Source organism: Schistocerca americana, chromosome 7 (assembly GCF_021461395.2).
Source record: "Schistocerca americana isolate TAMUIC-IGC-003095 chromosome 7, iqSchAmer2.1, whole genome shotgun sequence".
In the NCBI taxonomy this organism is placed as follows: domain Eukaryota; kingdom Metazoa; phylum Arthropoda; class Insecta; order Orthoptera; family Acrididae; genus Schistocerca; species Schistocerca americana.
Window position 1 is genome coordinate 475,477,395 of NC_060125.1, and position 16,565 is coordinate 475,493,959.

General features: G+C 41.2%; 1 protein-coding gene across 1 annotated transcript in view; it reads left to right on the forward strand.

The window, feature by feature from the left end:
* LOC124622384 overlaps positions 1 to 13,240 on the forward strand; it is a 226,377-nt gene extending 213,137 nt beyond the window's left edge. Inside the window, exons 6-7 of the mRNA XM_047148071.1 lie at positions 3,024 to 3,177; positions 12,796 to 13,240. Of these exons, the coding sequence (XP_047004027.1) occupies positions 3,024 to 3,177; positions 12,796 to 12,890 (249 nt within the window). The 3' untranslated portion in view covers positions 12,891 to 13,240. The remainder of the gene's footprint in view (positions 1 to 3,023; positions 3,178 to 12,795) is intronic.
* Positions 13,241 to 16,565: the final 3,325 nt, after the last annotated feature.

Consider the following 16,565-nt stretch of genomic DNA (forward strand, 5'->3'; position numbering starts at 1 on the left):
ACAGAAATATTTTTGCTAGGCACTAACTTTATATTGTCAGCCTTGTGCTGCTAACCTGTCACTTGCTTCACAACTGACCATATGGTTTTAATTTTATCCTGTGAATTAGCTATTTTATTCGCTTTGTAATGACATATCTGGAACGGAATGAACTGCTCCATGCCAACCAACATCGATCATGTGAAAACGACACACACACGTGTCCCACATGACATCTTGAAACCAGTCAACCAGATGCCGACTTTCTCGATTTCCGAAAAGCGTTCGATTCAATACACCCCCTACCCTTATTATCGAAAAATATAATCGTATAAAGTATCAAGCGAATTTTGTGACTGGATTGAGAGTTTCTTGGTAGAGAGAACGCAACATATCTTGGATGGAGAGTCATGGACAGATGTAGAAGAAATTTCAGGTATGCCCTAGAGAAGTGTATTGGGATCCTTGGTGTTCAAATGGTTCGAATGGCTCTAAGCACAATGGGACCTAACATCTGAGGTCATCAGTCCCCTAGATGTAGAAGTACTTAAACCTAACTAACCTAAGGACATCACACACATCCATGCCCAAGGCAGGATTCGAACCTGCGAACATAGCAGCAGCGCTGTTCCGGCTTGAAGTGCCTAGAACCGCTCGGCCACAGTGGCTGCCCCCTTGGTGTTCATCTTGTATATTGATGACTTGGCAGACAACATTAATACACAGTTCAGTCACATTAATATGACAACCGCCTATGCTCGATATCAAAGGTCAGTAACCCCTCACAGATGGCCGGTGGCACCACTGGTTGCAGAGGGTGTATCACGGGAATGGGGGAATTGGTAAAACAGTGCAGCTCTTGTCATATCGCGGAAATGGGGCGATTCGTCTGATGTCCAAAGGGCATGATGATTGACTTTCGCGCCAAGGGTGTAAGCATTTCCGAAATGGCTAAATCTGTAAACCGTTGGCTTGTCGCCATGGTTAAAGTACACCGTGCATGTCAAAATGGCACTATCTGGAACAGGCACATGGGCAACTATGTTGCACTACCAGCCATAGGTGACTGCGGAGATGTGTATGGGCGGAAGGACGTGCAACTGATGAACAGCTGACCGCCCAGATGAACCATAGGACTACCAAAATTGTCCTCAACGACTGCCCAGCGAATGTTGCTGCGTATGGCCCTCCGCAGCAGGAGCCTGTATCATGCACCCACGCTCATTGCTGTTATTCGGCGACCGCAACAGGACGTCCGCTGGGTGGCAACAGGTGGTCTTCTCCAAAGAATGACGGAAAATAATTGGAAATTTGTGGTAAGGTCTTACGGGACCAAACTGCTGAGGTCATCGATCTCTAATCTTACGCACTACTTAATCTAACTTAAACTAACTTACGCTAAGGACAACGCACACACCCATGCTCGAGGGAGGACTCGAACCTCCGATAGGCCAGCCGGTGTGGCCGAGCAGTTCAAATGGTTCAAATGGCTCTGAGCACTATGCGACTTAACTTCTGAGGTCATCAGTCGCCTAGAACTTAGAACTAATTAAACCTAACTAACCTAAGCACATCACACACATCCATGCCCGAGGCAGGATTCGAACCTGCGACCGTAGCGGTCGCTCGGTTCCAGACTGTAGCGCCTAGAACCGCACGGCCACACCGGCCGATGCCGAGCAGTTCTAGGCGCTTCAGTCTGGAACCGCGCGGCCGCTATGGTCGCAGGTTCGAATGCTGCCTCGTGCATGGATGTGTGTGATGTCCCTAGTTTAGTTAGGTTTAAGTAGTTCTAAGTTCTAGTGGACTGATGACCTCAGATGTTAAGTACCATAGTGCTCAGAGCTATTTGAACGATTTGAACCTCCGATGGGGTGGGCCTTGCGGGCCGTGCCACGGTGGCCTAGACCGCACTGCTATCCTGTGTGGCGATGAATCACGTTTTTTGCTCCATTGGACAGGTGGCCATTTGCATGTATGGCACGAAACGTCCTAGGGCCAGAGGAGGAAGCATGATGGTTTTGGGAATGTTTTCATGGCATTCCGTGGGTGATATCGTCATTCTAGCCAGACACAATCTATCAACACAAGTACGCATCTATTCTTGGGCACAATGTCCACTTCTATGTGCAGTTTGCTCTTCCTCAGTACAATGGCATCTACCAGCAGGACAAGGCACGGTGTCACACAGTACACAGCATATTGCATGTTTTGAATAGCACCTGGATGAGTTTACCATATCCCCTGGCCACCAAACTCCCCGAATTTAAACACAATCGACAATCTGTTCGACCACCTCGACTGGGCTGTTTGCATCGTGGATGCTCAAGTGAGAAATCTAGCGCAGCTAGCCACGGCACTGGAGCACCATGGATCCATATCCCTATCGATACCTTGCAGAACCCCACTGCCTCTCTTCCAGCACATCTCACGGCAGTTCGCGCTGCAATAGATGGTTGTTCAGTCTTTTGACAGGTGGCCATATTAATGTAACTGAACAGTATAAGAACTCGATTTTTTTTTGTACATATTACATGGCAATAGATGAACAAGTTGAAAATAAGATAAAAACTTAGCAAAGAATGGTAGTTATCTTGGGAGCACAACAGATGGGAAGAATCTACCCGCTATGTCAGATTTTATGCAAGTGAATTTTCAGATAATTCCAATTATATTGATAAACAGAACTTAATTGAGTTTGCAGTCGCTATGCACTGACTGTTGGTTGACGACACACAGAGGGGTTTTGCCCGCATCTCGTGGTCGTGCGGTAGCGTTCTCGCTTCCCACGCCCGGGTTCCCGGGTTCGATTCCCGGCGGGGTCAGGGATTTTTCTCTGCCTCGTGATGGCTGGGTGTTGTGTGATGTCCTTAGGTTAGTTAGGTTTAAGTAGTTCTAAGTTCTAGGGGACTGATGACCTAAGATGTTAAGTCCCATAGTGCTCAGAGCCATTTGAACCATTTGAACAGAGGGGTTTTGGATCGTGGCTGAGAGGACAGCATTTGTGTGCGGAAGTGACACAGTGTGGTGTGTTGTGCCTGCAGCGGCAGTCGGCGCTGGTGGCCCAGTGGCCTGCCGCCATCGCCATGCTGTTGCTGTGTGGTCTGGGGCTCACCGTGGCTGCCATCGCCGCCTCCGCCTCTGGACAAAGGCACCTGTTGCTCCTGCTACCTGGTCTGACCACCATCATCGCTGCAGGTAAGGAAAAAAAATAGTAACTTTGGAGACATCGTGAAGGGAATCACACAGGGATGAAATTTGGGTCCACTCCTACTCCTTGTACAGGGTGAACATTAGTTAAAAGCGACAAACTGCAGGAATGAATTCCTAACTGGAAATGGAGCAAGAAAGGTCCTATGAACAAGGGTCCAAAAATGCATCATTGCCATGATAGATGGCACTGACAAATGAAAATTCCTCTGATCTGTCTGTAGCCCACAGATTATGCTTATTGATGATGCCACTTCTGATAAACGTTGCTTCTTCAGTAAAGAGGACTGATCACAGAAATCCCATAATTGTGATGGCCTGGTCCAAAAACCATTGACAAAATCCTTTCCATAGATGGAAATCTGCTGCTCATAATCCTTGCAATCGTTGTATGTGATAGAGCCAGTAGTGTTCGTCATGCAGGTTACACTTTGAGAGAGAAGAAGTTACTCTCTCACCTATTTTTCACATACAGAAAATTAGTCAAGATTTTATTACAACCTGACACAGCTTGAGTGAGACTCTACAAAGTTAACAGTCTGAGCAGACGTTAATGGAGCCTGGTAAGGCGCTAAAATCACAAGGTATTTTTATAATTCTCAGCTCATAGTAATGGCATGTTGGGAGTTGAAAGCAATTGGCAGTGAGCCCATTCCTTAGTAGATCTTGCAGGACAGGCCCACAGCCATACAGGGCAGACAGGGCAGCCCCTCGTCATGATAAGGCTCCAGCAGAACAATGCCACGATTCCTGCTGCAGCGCCAGCAGAAGCCTGGGCTGGAGGTCTAAAGAAATGCATCTACACAGTGGAGTTTAAATCGGGCACTGTGTGCAGAGCCACACGTTATAAAAATTCGTGTGTTTTGAAACGCCATTTCAATTATCCTGTGCAGCCATTTTCGACTTGACATTCCACTGTATTTGATGAGTTCCGACTTAATTTCATCCACCCCAGCTGCTTTATTGCACTGCAATCTATTGACCATTTTCTCCATTTCCTCAAATATGATCCCATTTCTATCATTCCCATCCCATTGTACATCGAAATCTGAAATATTACTGATCGTATTTTCACCTACATTGACCAACTCTTTAAAATATTCCCTTCATCTGCCCAAGGCATGAACAGGATTCACCAGCAGTTTTCCTGACCTGTCCAAAATACTTGTCATTTCCTTCTTACCTCCCTTTCGAAGACTGCTAATTACACTCGAGAATGGTTTTCCAGCAGCTTGACCCAAAGTCTCCAACCTGTTTCCAGTCTTCCCAAGATTTCTTCTTGGATGCTGCAATTATCTGTTTGGCTTTGTTTCTGTCTTCAACATAACTTTCTCTGTCTACCTGTGCTTTAGTATGTAGCCATTTTTGATACGCCTTCTTTTGCCTTTTACAGGCTGCCTTGACTGTGTCATTCCACCAAGCTCTTTGCTTCATCCTACCTTTACACACTACTGTTCCAGGACATTCTTTAGCCACTTCTCGTACTGTGTCCCTGTACCTTGTCCATTCCTTTTCCAATGACTGTAATTGACTACATTCAACTAACTGGTACCTTTCTGAGATCACTGTTATGTACTTGTGCCTGATTTCCTTATCCTGAAGTTTCTCGACTCTTATCCTCTTACATATGGACCTGACCTCCTGCACTTTCGGCCTCATAATACCAATTTCACTGCAAATTAAATAGTGATCGGTGTCATCAAAGAATCCCCTGAATACACGTGTGTCCCTCACAGCCTTCATGAATTCCTGATCTGTTATTATATAGTCAATGACAGTTCTGGTTCACCTGCCTTCCCATGTATACCGGTGAATGTTCTTATGTTTAAAAAACAAGTTTGTAATTACTAAGCCCATACTGGCACAGAAATCCAAGAGTTGTTTCCCTTTCCTGTTGGCCTCCATATCCTCTCCAAATTTACCCATAACCTTATCATACCCTTCTGTTCGATTTCTAATCCTGGCATTAAAATCAACCATGAGCAGAACACTGTCCTTGTCCTTTAACAACTACATCACTTTCAATGATATTTTCGTCAATAATGTTAAATATAATCCTCATCACGAATCAAGGTACTCACTGCAAAGAGAAGTTTTACGCATGTTATCCATTTATAGAACGCCGGAAATCTACCTCATGCACTTTGGAATTTAAAATAGGTATAACTCGGAAAAACGATGTATAACTGGACCAATAATGTCAGCAATTAAATCTGCTCTGCCACGCGGGTCTTTTCACAATGCTTCTACGATAAACCCCAGCTCGTCTGCACATATGAACACTAAACAACTTATCAAGATTCAGCACTGCAAACACGCGACCAGTCGGACATCTATGTGATTAAATTTTGAAAATACAACATCAAGAATTCTCGCAAGTGCAAAACCGTGCACCGAAATTGCTTTCCCATCAGATCGAGATAGCATAATGTCTCGAGAATCCGGCCTTCTGTCGTTTTAAAGATTGTCACAGTTGTAAATGAAACTTGCCCACAGGTTCGAAGTCACTGCCTACTCGTATATAATACTTGCCTGTAGTAGTTGCGAGATATGGCTCTAAGCACTATGGGACTTAACATCTGAGGTCATCAGTCCCCTAGAACTTAGAACTACTTAAACCTAACTAACCTAAGGACATCATACATATCCATGCCCGAGGCAGGATTCGAACCTGCGACCGTAGCAGCAGCGCGGTTCCGGACTAAAGTGCCTAGAACCGCTCGGCCACAGTTGCGAGATAGCCTGTCGCTACTCGGATGCTATTTCAGTCACTCAGAGCAGTGTCCGAAAAGCGTTAATATTCCGAAAGTACTAAATTAAATCCGAAATGAACATTTTCGCAGTCCATTCATTTAACGTATCCTGTCTCTAAAGCGGCGCACTAACGACTCATTGCTTCGTTCACGCCAACACCTTAGCTGGTACCCCCTCCACTGAACATATACGTCCCCACTCGTGAGACACATTAGACGTACTCGCTTTGAAAATAAATGAAAGCCAACTAACTGTAACAAAGGAACCTGACTCATTGGATACTGTTCACATTACTTTTTTTTAGATCACTACTTAAATAAATAAATAAATAGCTGTTAACCAGGGACTATTTTATGTCTTTTACCTAGCAGACCAGTATGGGGATTCCTGTCTGACATGGCCGTTACGCGCACTTTTAAGATGACAGATGGTGTACGTCAGCGAATATTGTTCTACAAACTTCGACATATTCTCTGCTTTCTCGCGCAAATGCCACAACAACGTACACAACTTCCAGCTGCATACTACCCGACGCTTTCCCACTCTTGACAGTTCACTGCCTTCTGTATGTAACGTCCAGATGTCCGCCGACCTAGTGTCATTTCAAGTGCTCCCACTTACGTTAATTGAAGTACATCTACATCTACATCCATACTCCGCAAGCCACCTGACGGTATGTGGCGGAGGGTACAAAGTAAATTGTTTCTTCACCTCACCTTATAGGAAATGTGAAATTCTTCTTTTCGTATTTCTTGTGGAGTGTATAAGTTATTATTATTACATAAAGTACTCGTGGCTTTCAATGCAAGTAAAAATAAAAGTAGAGGAAGAAACATTAATACGTTGCTACGTAACATAGTGATTACTTTGAAAGGTAGACCTGGTGGGACTATTTAAATGATTGAGAATGTTGGCATAATTGTAGTGTTCTGTTTTTGTTGTTGTGGTCTTCAGTCTTGAGACTGGTTTGATGCAGCTCTCCATGCTACTCTATCCTGTGCAAGCTTCTTCATCTCCCAGTACCTACTGCAATCTACATCCTTCTGAATGTGCTTAGTGTATTCATCTCTTGGTCTCCCTCTACGATTTTTACCCTCCACGCTGCCCTCCAATACTAAATTGGTGATCCCTTGATGCCTCAGAACATGTCCTACCAACCGATCCCGTCTTCTGGTCAAGTTGTGCCACAAACTTCTCTTATCCCCAATCCTATTCAATACTTCCTCATTAGTTATGTGATCTACCCATCTAATCTTCAGCATTATTCTGTAGCACCACATTTCGAATGCTTCTATTCTCTTCTTGTCCAAACTATTTATCGTCCACGTTTCACTTCCATACATGGCTACACTCCATACAAATACTTTCAGAAATGACTTCCTGACACTTAAATCTATACTCGATGTTAACAAATTTCTCTTCTTCAGAAAAGCTTTCCTTGCCATTGCCACTCTACATTTTATATCCTCTCTACTTCGACCATCATCAGTTATTTTGCTCCCCAAATAGCAAAACTCCTTTACTACTTTAAGTGTCTCATTTCCTAATCTAATTCCCTCAGCATCACTCGACTTAATTCGACTACATTCCATTATCTTCGTTTTGCTTTTGTTGATGTTCATCTTATATCCTCCTTTCAAGACACTGTTTCCGTTCTAACATTTATTTTTTCCGAAAACAGACCAGTTATTGACTTAATACCGTAACCAAGTAACAGGCGATTTAAGACTACACTGGACAAGATCCTGGGTGGCAGAGATAGTTTAACTAGTGGAGTGAGTGAAGTACTCTGGCCCTAAAAATGTGGATAACACAATCTGAATTGATCTGACGCCGAGCAGACTTCGATTAATCAAATCTACTGAAGTTTCTCTACATAGGTGCAGCTTGAGAGCAAGTGGCGATTGAGATCTGTACGTTACCCTGTTTGCTTTGTGCGGTGATGTAACTTGCAGCTGGAGAGATGTGTGCGGTGGAGGTGAAACTTGGAGGCGGTATCTGTGAATTGATCGTGGACACGAAAGAAATGCAGAAATCTCACGGTCTAGCTACCAGGCAGACGGATCGCAATTTACTCTCTACCAGAGCCCTGAAATCATGGTAGATTTCAGTGTGACGCACCTGTTCGCTGCTCGTATCAAGGACCAATTTGGCTCAGTTATACGACAGAGCACACAATGACACCAACTGTCGAGACTGGTAAACCAAAACCGAATAAGTGTGCCCTCGGCAAACGAGTAGTCCGAGATGTTTGACGTCACACTGACGGTACAGTAAGAACTTCACCACAGGCTCCCCAGTCTAAACTACTCGCAAGTGAAGTCAGTCTCAGGACAGGTCCCAAGTACCAACCACACATGCCAGAGCTTCGACTAGAAGTGCTTCCAGACCAAAGTCCTGCACCCCAGTGCTTCGCACCTCTCTAGATAAAAAATCCGTTTTGCCGCAAAGTGCACGAACGACACTACGTGCACCCCATCTTGAGCCAATCACAGAGCTCTAGAGGCGCTAAATCTCTCCTCCCACGCGAGAGCATAAACTCTTGTCGAACCAGGGCAAGAGTTGACAAACCTGCGTCTCTGGAAAAAAAGAAACCGCCGATTACTGGATCTTTTAAGTTTCCACAGAGGGGGAAGACGATTTTTTTCGTTCGTAGTATATCGTGAGAAAAGGGCAAGCTGAGTTTCGCACGGGCGATGCTTTATGGTTCAAATGGCTCTGAGCACTATGGGACTTAACATCTAAGGTCATCAGTCCCCTAGAACTTAGAACTACTTAAACCTTGCTAACCTAAGGACATTACACAGATCCATGCCCCAGGCAGGATTCGAACCTGCAATCGTAGCAGCAGCGTGGTTCCGGACTAAAGCGCCTAGAACCGCTCGACCACAGTGGCCGGCTTATGACTTGTTACCTCAGTGCAGTAACAAAGCGCTCGAAGCACTTCACTTCTTACCTTCAGTTTGGTTCTCCACTAAACATAGCAACTGCATCACCACTGGAACAGGAACTGTGACTAAATTTATCTTCTGAAACTACTCCTGAAATTAAAGTTTCTATTTGCTTTATATGGACGCCACGTCCTGAGTAAACGAATTTTGAAAGTTAAATCAGTGCATTAAACTCGGAGCAGTTGCTAAAGTTAGTTTTTAATAAAGTTAAAATTTGCTTTCAAGAACTAGAATGAAAATGACAAGATATTTATTGACCTTCAGTACTTTGACTGTTTTTGACATTCTGTTAAAGCTAATACTTATCATATGAATAAAAATAATATCATCTAGAATCTTTAGGAAAATGACGTTATACAAATGAATTTTAGGTAGCAAAGCCACCCATCAAAAATGCACAATCTTCTGTCCAAAATTTATGAAAACACTACAACAATTGTCGCTGCTGTTACAATCATCATCGTTACATTTGAACGTAAGATTTAAGAAAACTGATACGCATTTTGAAAACAAACAGTAAAATTCTGTGTGTATAAGTGACAATATATTGAACAAAGCACACTTGATCACAGATCGAGTTGAATTACATCTGGCTCTCCTTTACAATAACGACAATTAAATACTCTGTACCTTGCCTCGGTATGGGCAGTACAGTTGATGTGGTATCAAAAACACTTCTGCAAATCAAATGTTTTTTATTCCAGTCTTTGATCACAATATGAATTCTTCAGACGATAACCGGTTTCAGTCCGTAATGACCATCCTCAGATCGTTTTTACACCATGTCCTAAAGTTCAAGACCATCTGACGATGGTCATTACGGACTGAAACCGGTCATCGTCTAAAGAATTCATATTGTGATCAAAGACTGGAATAAAAAACATTTGACAGTATTGGATCACTGTTTGTATACGCGACCATGTCGCAGTTGGTGGAACTTCTTCAAACGCTTCACGCCTCTCGTTGAAACGATATGAGAGTGGCGTTGCTAAGACTACCCATACTCAGTGTGCTTGAAGCAAAGTTGTGCAACTGTTCCATACCCATAATTGAACCTGGTATGTCTTGCACAATAGCTTCTAATTACTTACTTTTTAATACTGAATTATTAATAAACGTCTTTTCACAGTACTTGTTCAGATTTTACCACAAAGAATGTAGTCATGTGGAGAGCATCAGAAAAGAAGACCTTTCACTGTAACTACAGTCGGGCTACCTCTGCGCTACTCAGTCTGCCAGTGGTAAACTATTTTCCACATAAAATGTGTACCCAAAACGGAAAAAGACGAGGCCAGTCTCAGAACTGTGCGCCAGGTCAGCCTACTTTGCTTTTACCTTGTATGAAAGGTGTTCACTATGAGTTGGAAAACTGCCATAGGCTACTGTAGACTTTCATAAGTAAGCACAGACTAGTTTTTCTTGCTCAGTTACGATTGTAATCACGTTACCTGTCTGCATATCTGTCGGGCATCACCTCATTTCAATCCTTTTGTGCACTTATGTGGTCAGTGTCATACTAGATTCCCCTATAAACTGTCTAAATCTGAGTGAGGATATATAAAGGGCCGCGTAACATACGGAACATTTTTGATATACATAGTTATCCTATTGTCTGTTACTTAAAAATAAACACTATTTAGGGCAAAATTGAAATTCGTTTAATTCGGGTTTTATTTGAAAATTGTAGATTTGTAACGTGAAACAGAAGGCTGTTATAGTGCAAATAAAAATTAAGAAACAGATTTATCACACAGCGTAGAAAATACAATTTCCTCAAAAAAAAGGTAAAATTAAACAACGCTAAAACAAAAACAAACCAAACATCGCATCAATACTTGGTCGAACTCGTGTAAAACATATTTCTGTTATTCATAAATAGCTTTCGCACTTATCAATAATAACAAGAAACTCTAGGCGTGGATCTTGATGAACATACTGTTGAGTACAAAATAACGATAATTATGGAGATTTTCTTATGCTTGTGCACGTTAACTATACTGGCATCAAAAGTAACTACTTAGATGGTATTAGATCGCAGAAGCTATGCGGTCAACTAGTTATCACTTATAAAATGCAAGTGATATTTTGTAAGGAAATAAAATACATAGTGAAGTAACGCTGAACGCTATGCAGTTCTAATTATGAGCAAAACAAACAAAGAATGAAACAAAAAACATAGAGAAGTCGTCGGCTCCCATTTTCTATCACACATTCATTTTTCTTTCTCTATCAACGCTTCCAGTACTATCGGTAAGCCTACCATTCACTATGTCATGTATGCGCTGTGTAAAAGTACCCAACCATATTTTTGGTAGAAGACAACTCTAGTGTCCACCAAACGGAAACGACAAGGGCCTCCTCCGAACCTAATGGCTTTCTTCTTTCTTATACATGTTGTTATACTTTTTGAAATAACAATTAATACCATGTTAGGGGAAACGTTCATGAAATTGTCCAAAAATGTCAATTTGCAATTTATTTTTGTTCATTAGTAGGAATCATGAACAATAAGTTCCCAGAGTTTCAATTATGAAATCAAATCTGAAATATCCGAAAAATAATTAGATGTGTGACGCGACCTTCCTGCAACCCCAACTTTCTGAAGCAATACTTCAGTCCTAGCTCGATGAACAGTGATTCTGTGGATTACTTTCCATAAAACTTACATGGGTTGCATCTAGAACGCTGTGATACGTATGCTCTTTGGTTTTATAGATCATCTGTGACTGCTGCGTGTCTTAGAAACAATAACAAATCAGCTGCTTTGTTTATGAAGAAGCAGTTCTTGTTTTGCCACATTATCATCTGCTGCAGTTGTCAGAATTGCAACTTACGTTGCAGTTCTTGTATTTAATGATGGGAATGTACGGAGGATCTATTAGAAAGAATGGGCTTTAAGACAGGAAATTTCACTCAAGACATCTTGAGAAAAATAGATTTACAGTGCCTGTCTGAAGCTGAAAAGTCAGTTGGAAACTGGGTAAATGAAAGAAGGCCGGAAACAAGAAACCAGAAAAGAAACTTTGAAGGGTAAGAGAACCCTGTGTACAAATGTAAGGCCTTCTGAGTATCTGACATAAGTGAAACGTTAGCGTGAAGTTGAAATTGTATTTCCTGAAAATCATGTTTTTTATAAGTTATGTTCCTTTTTCTCAGAATCTTCAGAAGGCTAGAATTTTGTTCACCTATTTCCATAAACCCAATAAATAATGTCTCAAGAGTAAATTTCGAAATTCTGAGTGTAAATTGAGATACGGGGCACAGTGCCTGCAAGTTTGCATGTATTTTATATTATACTTAAAGAAGTAAAATTAAAAATTATTAGAATTCTTCTCTTAGATATTTTCAAAAAACCTCATGAGAGAAGTTTGCTATATGCAAAGAGATCGAAAAGAGAAAATTTTGTAGAAATCTCTTTAACAGTTTCTGAGAAAAAGGTACATATTATGTTTGAAATAAAATTTTGATATTTCATTAACAGGATATATATATATATATATATATATATATATATATATATATATATATATATAAAATCCAAGGAACTTAACAGTAAATGTGTTAATTTCATGTAAAGCATGGTCCAAAATGTCACTGCTGTGTTTTCAAAATTGTGGATTTGGTGCATCTTTTAAATAGTGTGTGTGTTTTTCATAATAAGGTGGAGCTCAGACCATATATAAATCATTTGTTTTATATTCTTAATTCTAGAACAATAACTTCATTGCGCATTTTTATTGTGATTAAACCTTTATAAGAATTAGTAACTCAGCACGTCATATTTCAATAGCACACTATGTAAATAGACAATAACTACGTTTTGTTGCAGGCCCACTCGTCAGAGTGAATGAAGACGAAAGGGGAGAGGGTCAGTGCGTAATGGTCGCTATGTGCGTTTCAGGACTGGACGTGTACGGGATGCTGGTTGTCCACAGCTTCTACAGGCAGCTATTGGACGAGAGGAAACCGTCGCCTCCCGTGCCCTTCGTGGGTTAGGTCTGCCTGCCGGCCTTCTCGTGGCGCAGCGCCAGTACATGGATCACGCCGCTCGCGTTACCGGCAACCAGTGGACGAAAAATGGGGGATCAGAATCCCATCCAGTTGCAACACGCTGGCCAGAGCAGGGGCTGAGAGACTCGACGCGGCAGTGCAAGGGTTATGCATCATCCGAGAGAAGGCACCTGTATTAGCTGATGCCTGAATTCTTTGCTTTTTATGTGCTTGTGCTGTCAACTATATACCTCGATGCTAACAGAAGTATCTTGTTACTAATTTTCATTGGTTATTTATATACAGATGTATTCGCTACTATAGTATAAGAAAGTGACTTGTTATTAAATGGAATTATAGCCGACCCTTGTACATTTTACTTTGGACCTTACCATATGAAACTACAGCGAATTGCCAAATTGGTTATCTACATCTACATACATACTCCGAAATCCACCATACGGTGCGTGACGGAGGGTATCTCGTGCCACAACTAGCATCTTCTCTCCCTGTTCCATTCCCAAACAGAACGAGGGAAAAATGACTGCCTATATGCCTCTGTACGAGCTCTAATCTCTCTTATCTTTGTGGTCTTTCCGCGAAATATAAGTTGGCGGCAGTAAAATTGTACTGCAGTCAGCTTCAAATGCTGGTTCTCTAAATTTTCTCAGTAGCGACTCACGAAAAGAGCGCCTCCTTTGCTGCAGAGACTCCCACCCGAGTTCCTGAAGCATTTCCGTAACACTCGCGTGATGATCAAACCCTTCAGTAACAAATCTAGCAGCCCGCCTCTGAATTGCTTCTATGTCCTCCCGCAATCCGACCTGATAGAGATCCCAAACGCTCGAGACTGACCTGTGGTCAGTGAGGCGAGCTGATGGCAGCTGAAGAATACTGGGTTTCCAATCACGATGGAAGTGCTGCAGGAATTTAAATTCCTATTTCCTTGGCCTATATGATGTTCTGTGTAGTTCCCTGGTGGGGAGTTCGTGTAATGGCACGAATGTAGCCGCTGTGAATCGACGTTTCATTATTTGTCTAACTTACCTACAAGGGTAATTAACAGTTATAATTAACAGTTGCTACAATTGGTAAAATTCCTTAGCAAAAACACACATTAATCATCATATACAGTTAGCGCTATCAAAGTATTTCCATTAGAGACCTGAAGGCGAATAAGCGGTAATTCTTTTTCTTGTGACTAGATCCATCAAATTTATTGTTCCCTAAAATTTGTCCTTCTCTTATTAGTACTCATGTAAAAGTTGACTATTTGGTATCAAGTCAACAACAGAGATAGTGAAGTCGACGAAGAAATCGTGTGGTAGCAATTTTTGTATAGTGGTAGGAGGAAGTGTCATGAAAAAAATACTAAAAATCCTTACCGGTGGTATGTGAGCATTGGGATGGGATGGGGGTTAAAATATGACTTTTATATGTTTTTCTCGAACAAAACGAAAACCGTGGATTCTAGCGAAAATATTTCCCAGTACAAAATTAAATTACATTAAATTTTGAACACAAAAAATGTCCTATTCATTTTTTACTCTAAGAGTAATAATTTCCACATTGCAAGGTATAGAAAAGTCAGAACTTACTGAAAATATTGTCCTAACTGAATAAAACCAATCTTTATCTTTAAATAAAATGGATTAAAAATAAATATTAAATGTATGCACCACCTACAAATGTAGTGGAGCCTTATTAAGTGATAAATTGTGTTTTGGGTGTGAAACAGAGTGAAGAGGGCAGGAACTGAGGGTGGAAGTGCAAGGGAAGGTAAAGTACTGGATTGTGCTCGTGCGTTTCCGTCCTTCATGGGCCTGCAAGCTGAAGGGGGAACATATGATTCCACACTATCTACCCCACAACATGCTGAATTGGTATAGTGTGTCCGCAAAATGAAAAGTGGGCAGCGCTCGTGATTGGGGAAGCTGCCTTTCCTGGAAAAATGCTACAGCTGTCATACCGGTTGACTAAGTATCAGTTTCCCTTCTGGCAGTGTAGCACAATGTGGAGAGATTTACGTAGATTCTGCCCATATGCGTTTCTTGCTTTAGTATTCTAAGTAACTCGTATCTATATTCCATGTAGTGTTAACGCAACACATTTTGTGCAAAATAAATACTCCTCGGGCATATCCTCGGAGTGTGTGGCTACCGTCTCATAACTCATAAGGCGCTCTGTAGACGGCCTGTATAACTTTGTGAAACACCCTGTAATTTTTTCTTGTGATTTAGTGGGTTAAACAGAGAGAGGAAGCACTTGCTCGACCTTCGCTTTGTACACATATGAAGGAGAGATGTGCACGACCACAGTATATATATATATAATATATATACACTGTCTGCTATATATGTTGTGAATAGATTTATAAGAAAAGAAACAATAAATGTAAACGTCATGTCGTAATGTCTGGTGCGCGAACAGTGACAATGTAGTAAGCGACAAACTTTTCCTCCATTCATCATTTCGTGGGAGAAAAAGTTTTTTAAAGGTTTGAAATTATGTGTAAAGTTTGTTTCAAGATACTAAGTTCCATCATTCTCAATTACTGGATAGTGCTCATAATTGCTTTACATAATGCAACGAACAGGGCGGAAGTGTGGAATAAACACATTGAAGATTATGTAAGTAATGCATTCATTACTTTGAATGGTATCATGTAACACAGATCAGCGAAGAAAAGCATTTTCACAAATATGATAATATCCATAAGTCAAAGAGTAAATAGCTTTTCAAAGTAAATATTTTCCCATAATTGTGTAATATTCTTCAAATCAAAAGCTATCTTGTACTACATACTTTCTAAAGTAGCCTACGTTCGTCTTCAGGATTCAACCTGTCTCCTCACCAAATTTCTTCGAAATCGGTGCAGCTGGTCAGTAATAATGAATTTAAACATCATCCATGATGCGGCAGTTGCTGATGTACTCAATGCTTATAACGTCATATATCCTGAACAATGCGTTTATTTATTTATTTACACGTCAGGTTCCGTAGGATCAAATTGAGGAGCAAATCTTCAAGGTCATAGAACGTGTCAATACATGAAATTACAACATAAAAGTAATAACAGGTAAAATAAAATGTTTATGAACCCGAAAAAAGTCAAGCCATAAGTTTAAGTAAACACAATCAACAATACAACAAGAATCAGTTTAATTTCTCCAGGAACTCCTCGACAGGACAGAAGGAGTAACCCATGAGGAAAGTCTTCAGTTTCGATTTGGAAGCGCGTGGATTACTGCTAAGATTTTTGAATTCTAGTGGTAGCTTATTGAAAATGGATGCACCAGTATACTGCATACCTTTCTGCACAAGAGTTAAGGAAGTCCGATCCAAATGCAGGTTTGATTTCTGCCGAGTATTAACTGAGTGAAAGCTACATATTCTTGGGAATAAGATAATATCAACAAGAAATAACAGTAAGGAATATATATATTGAGAGGCCAATGTCAGACTCGTGAACAGATACAGGGGTCGAAAAGAGGTTCGTCAACTTATAACACTTATTGCCTGTGCCAAAAATATCCTTTTAGAATGGGAAGAGTTACCCCAAAAGATAATACCATCTGACAGAAGCCAATGAAAATAAGCAAAGTAGACTAATTTTCGTGTCAAACGATCATTCAGATACTGTTCAAAAAGTAAAGATGGCAGCATTAACTCTTTGAAGAA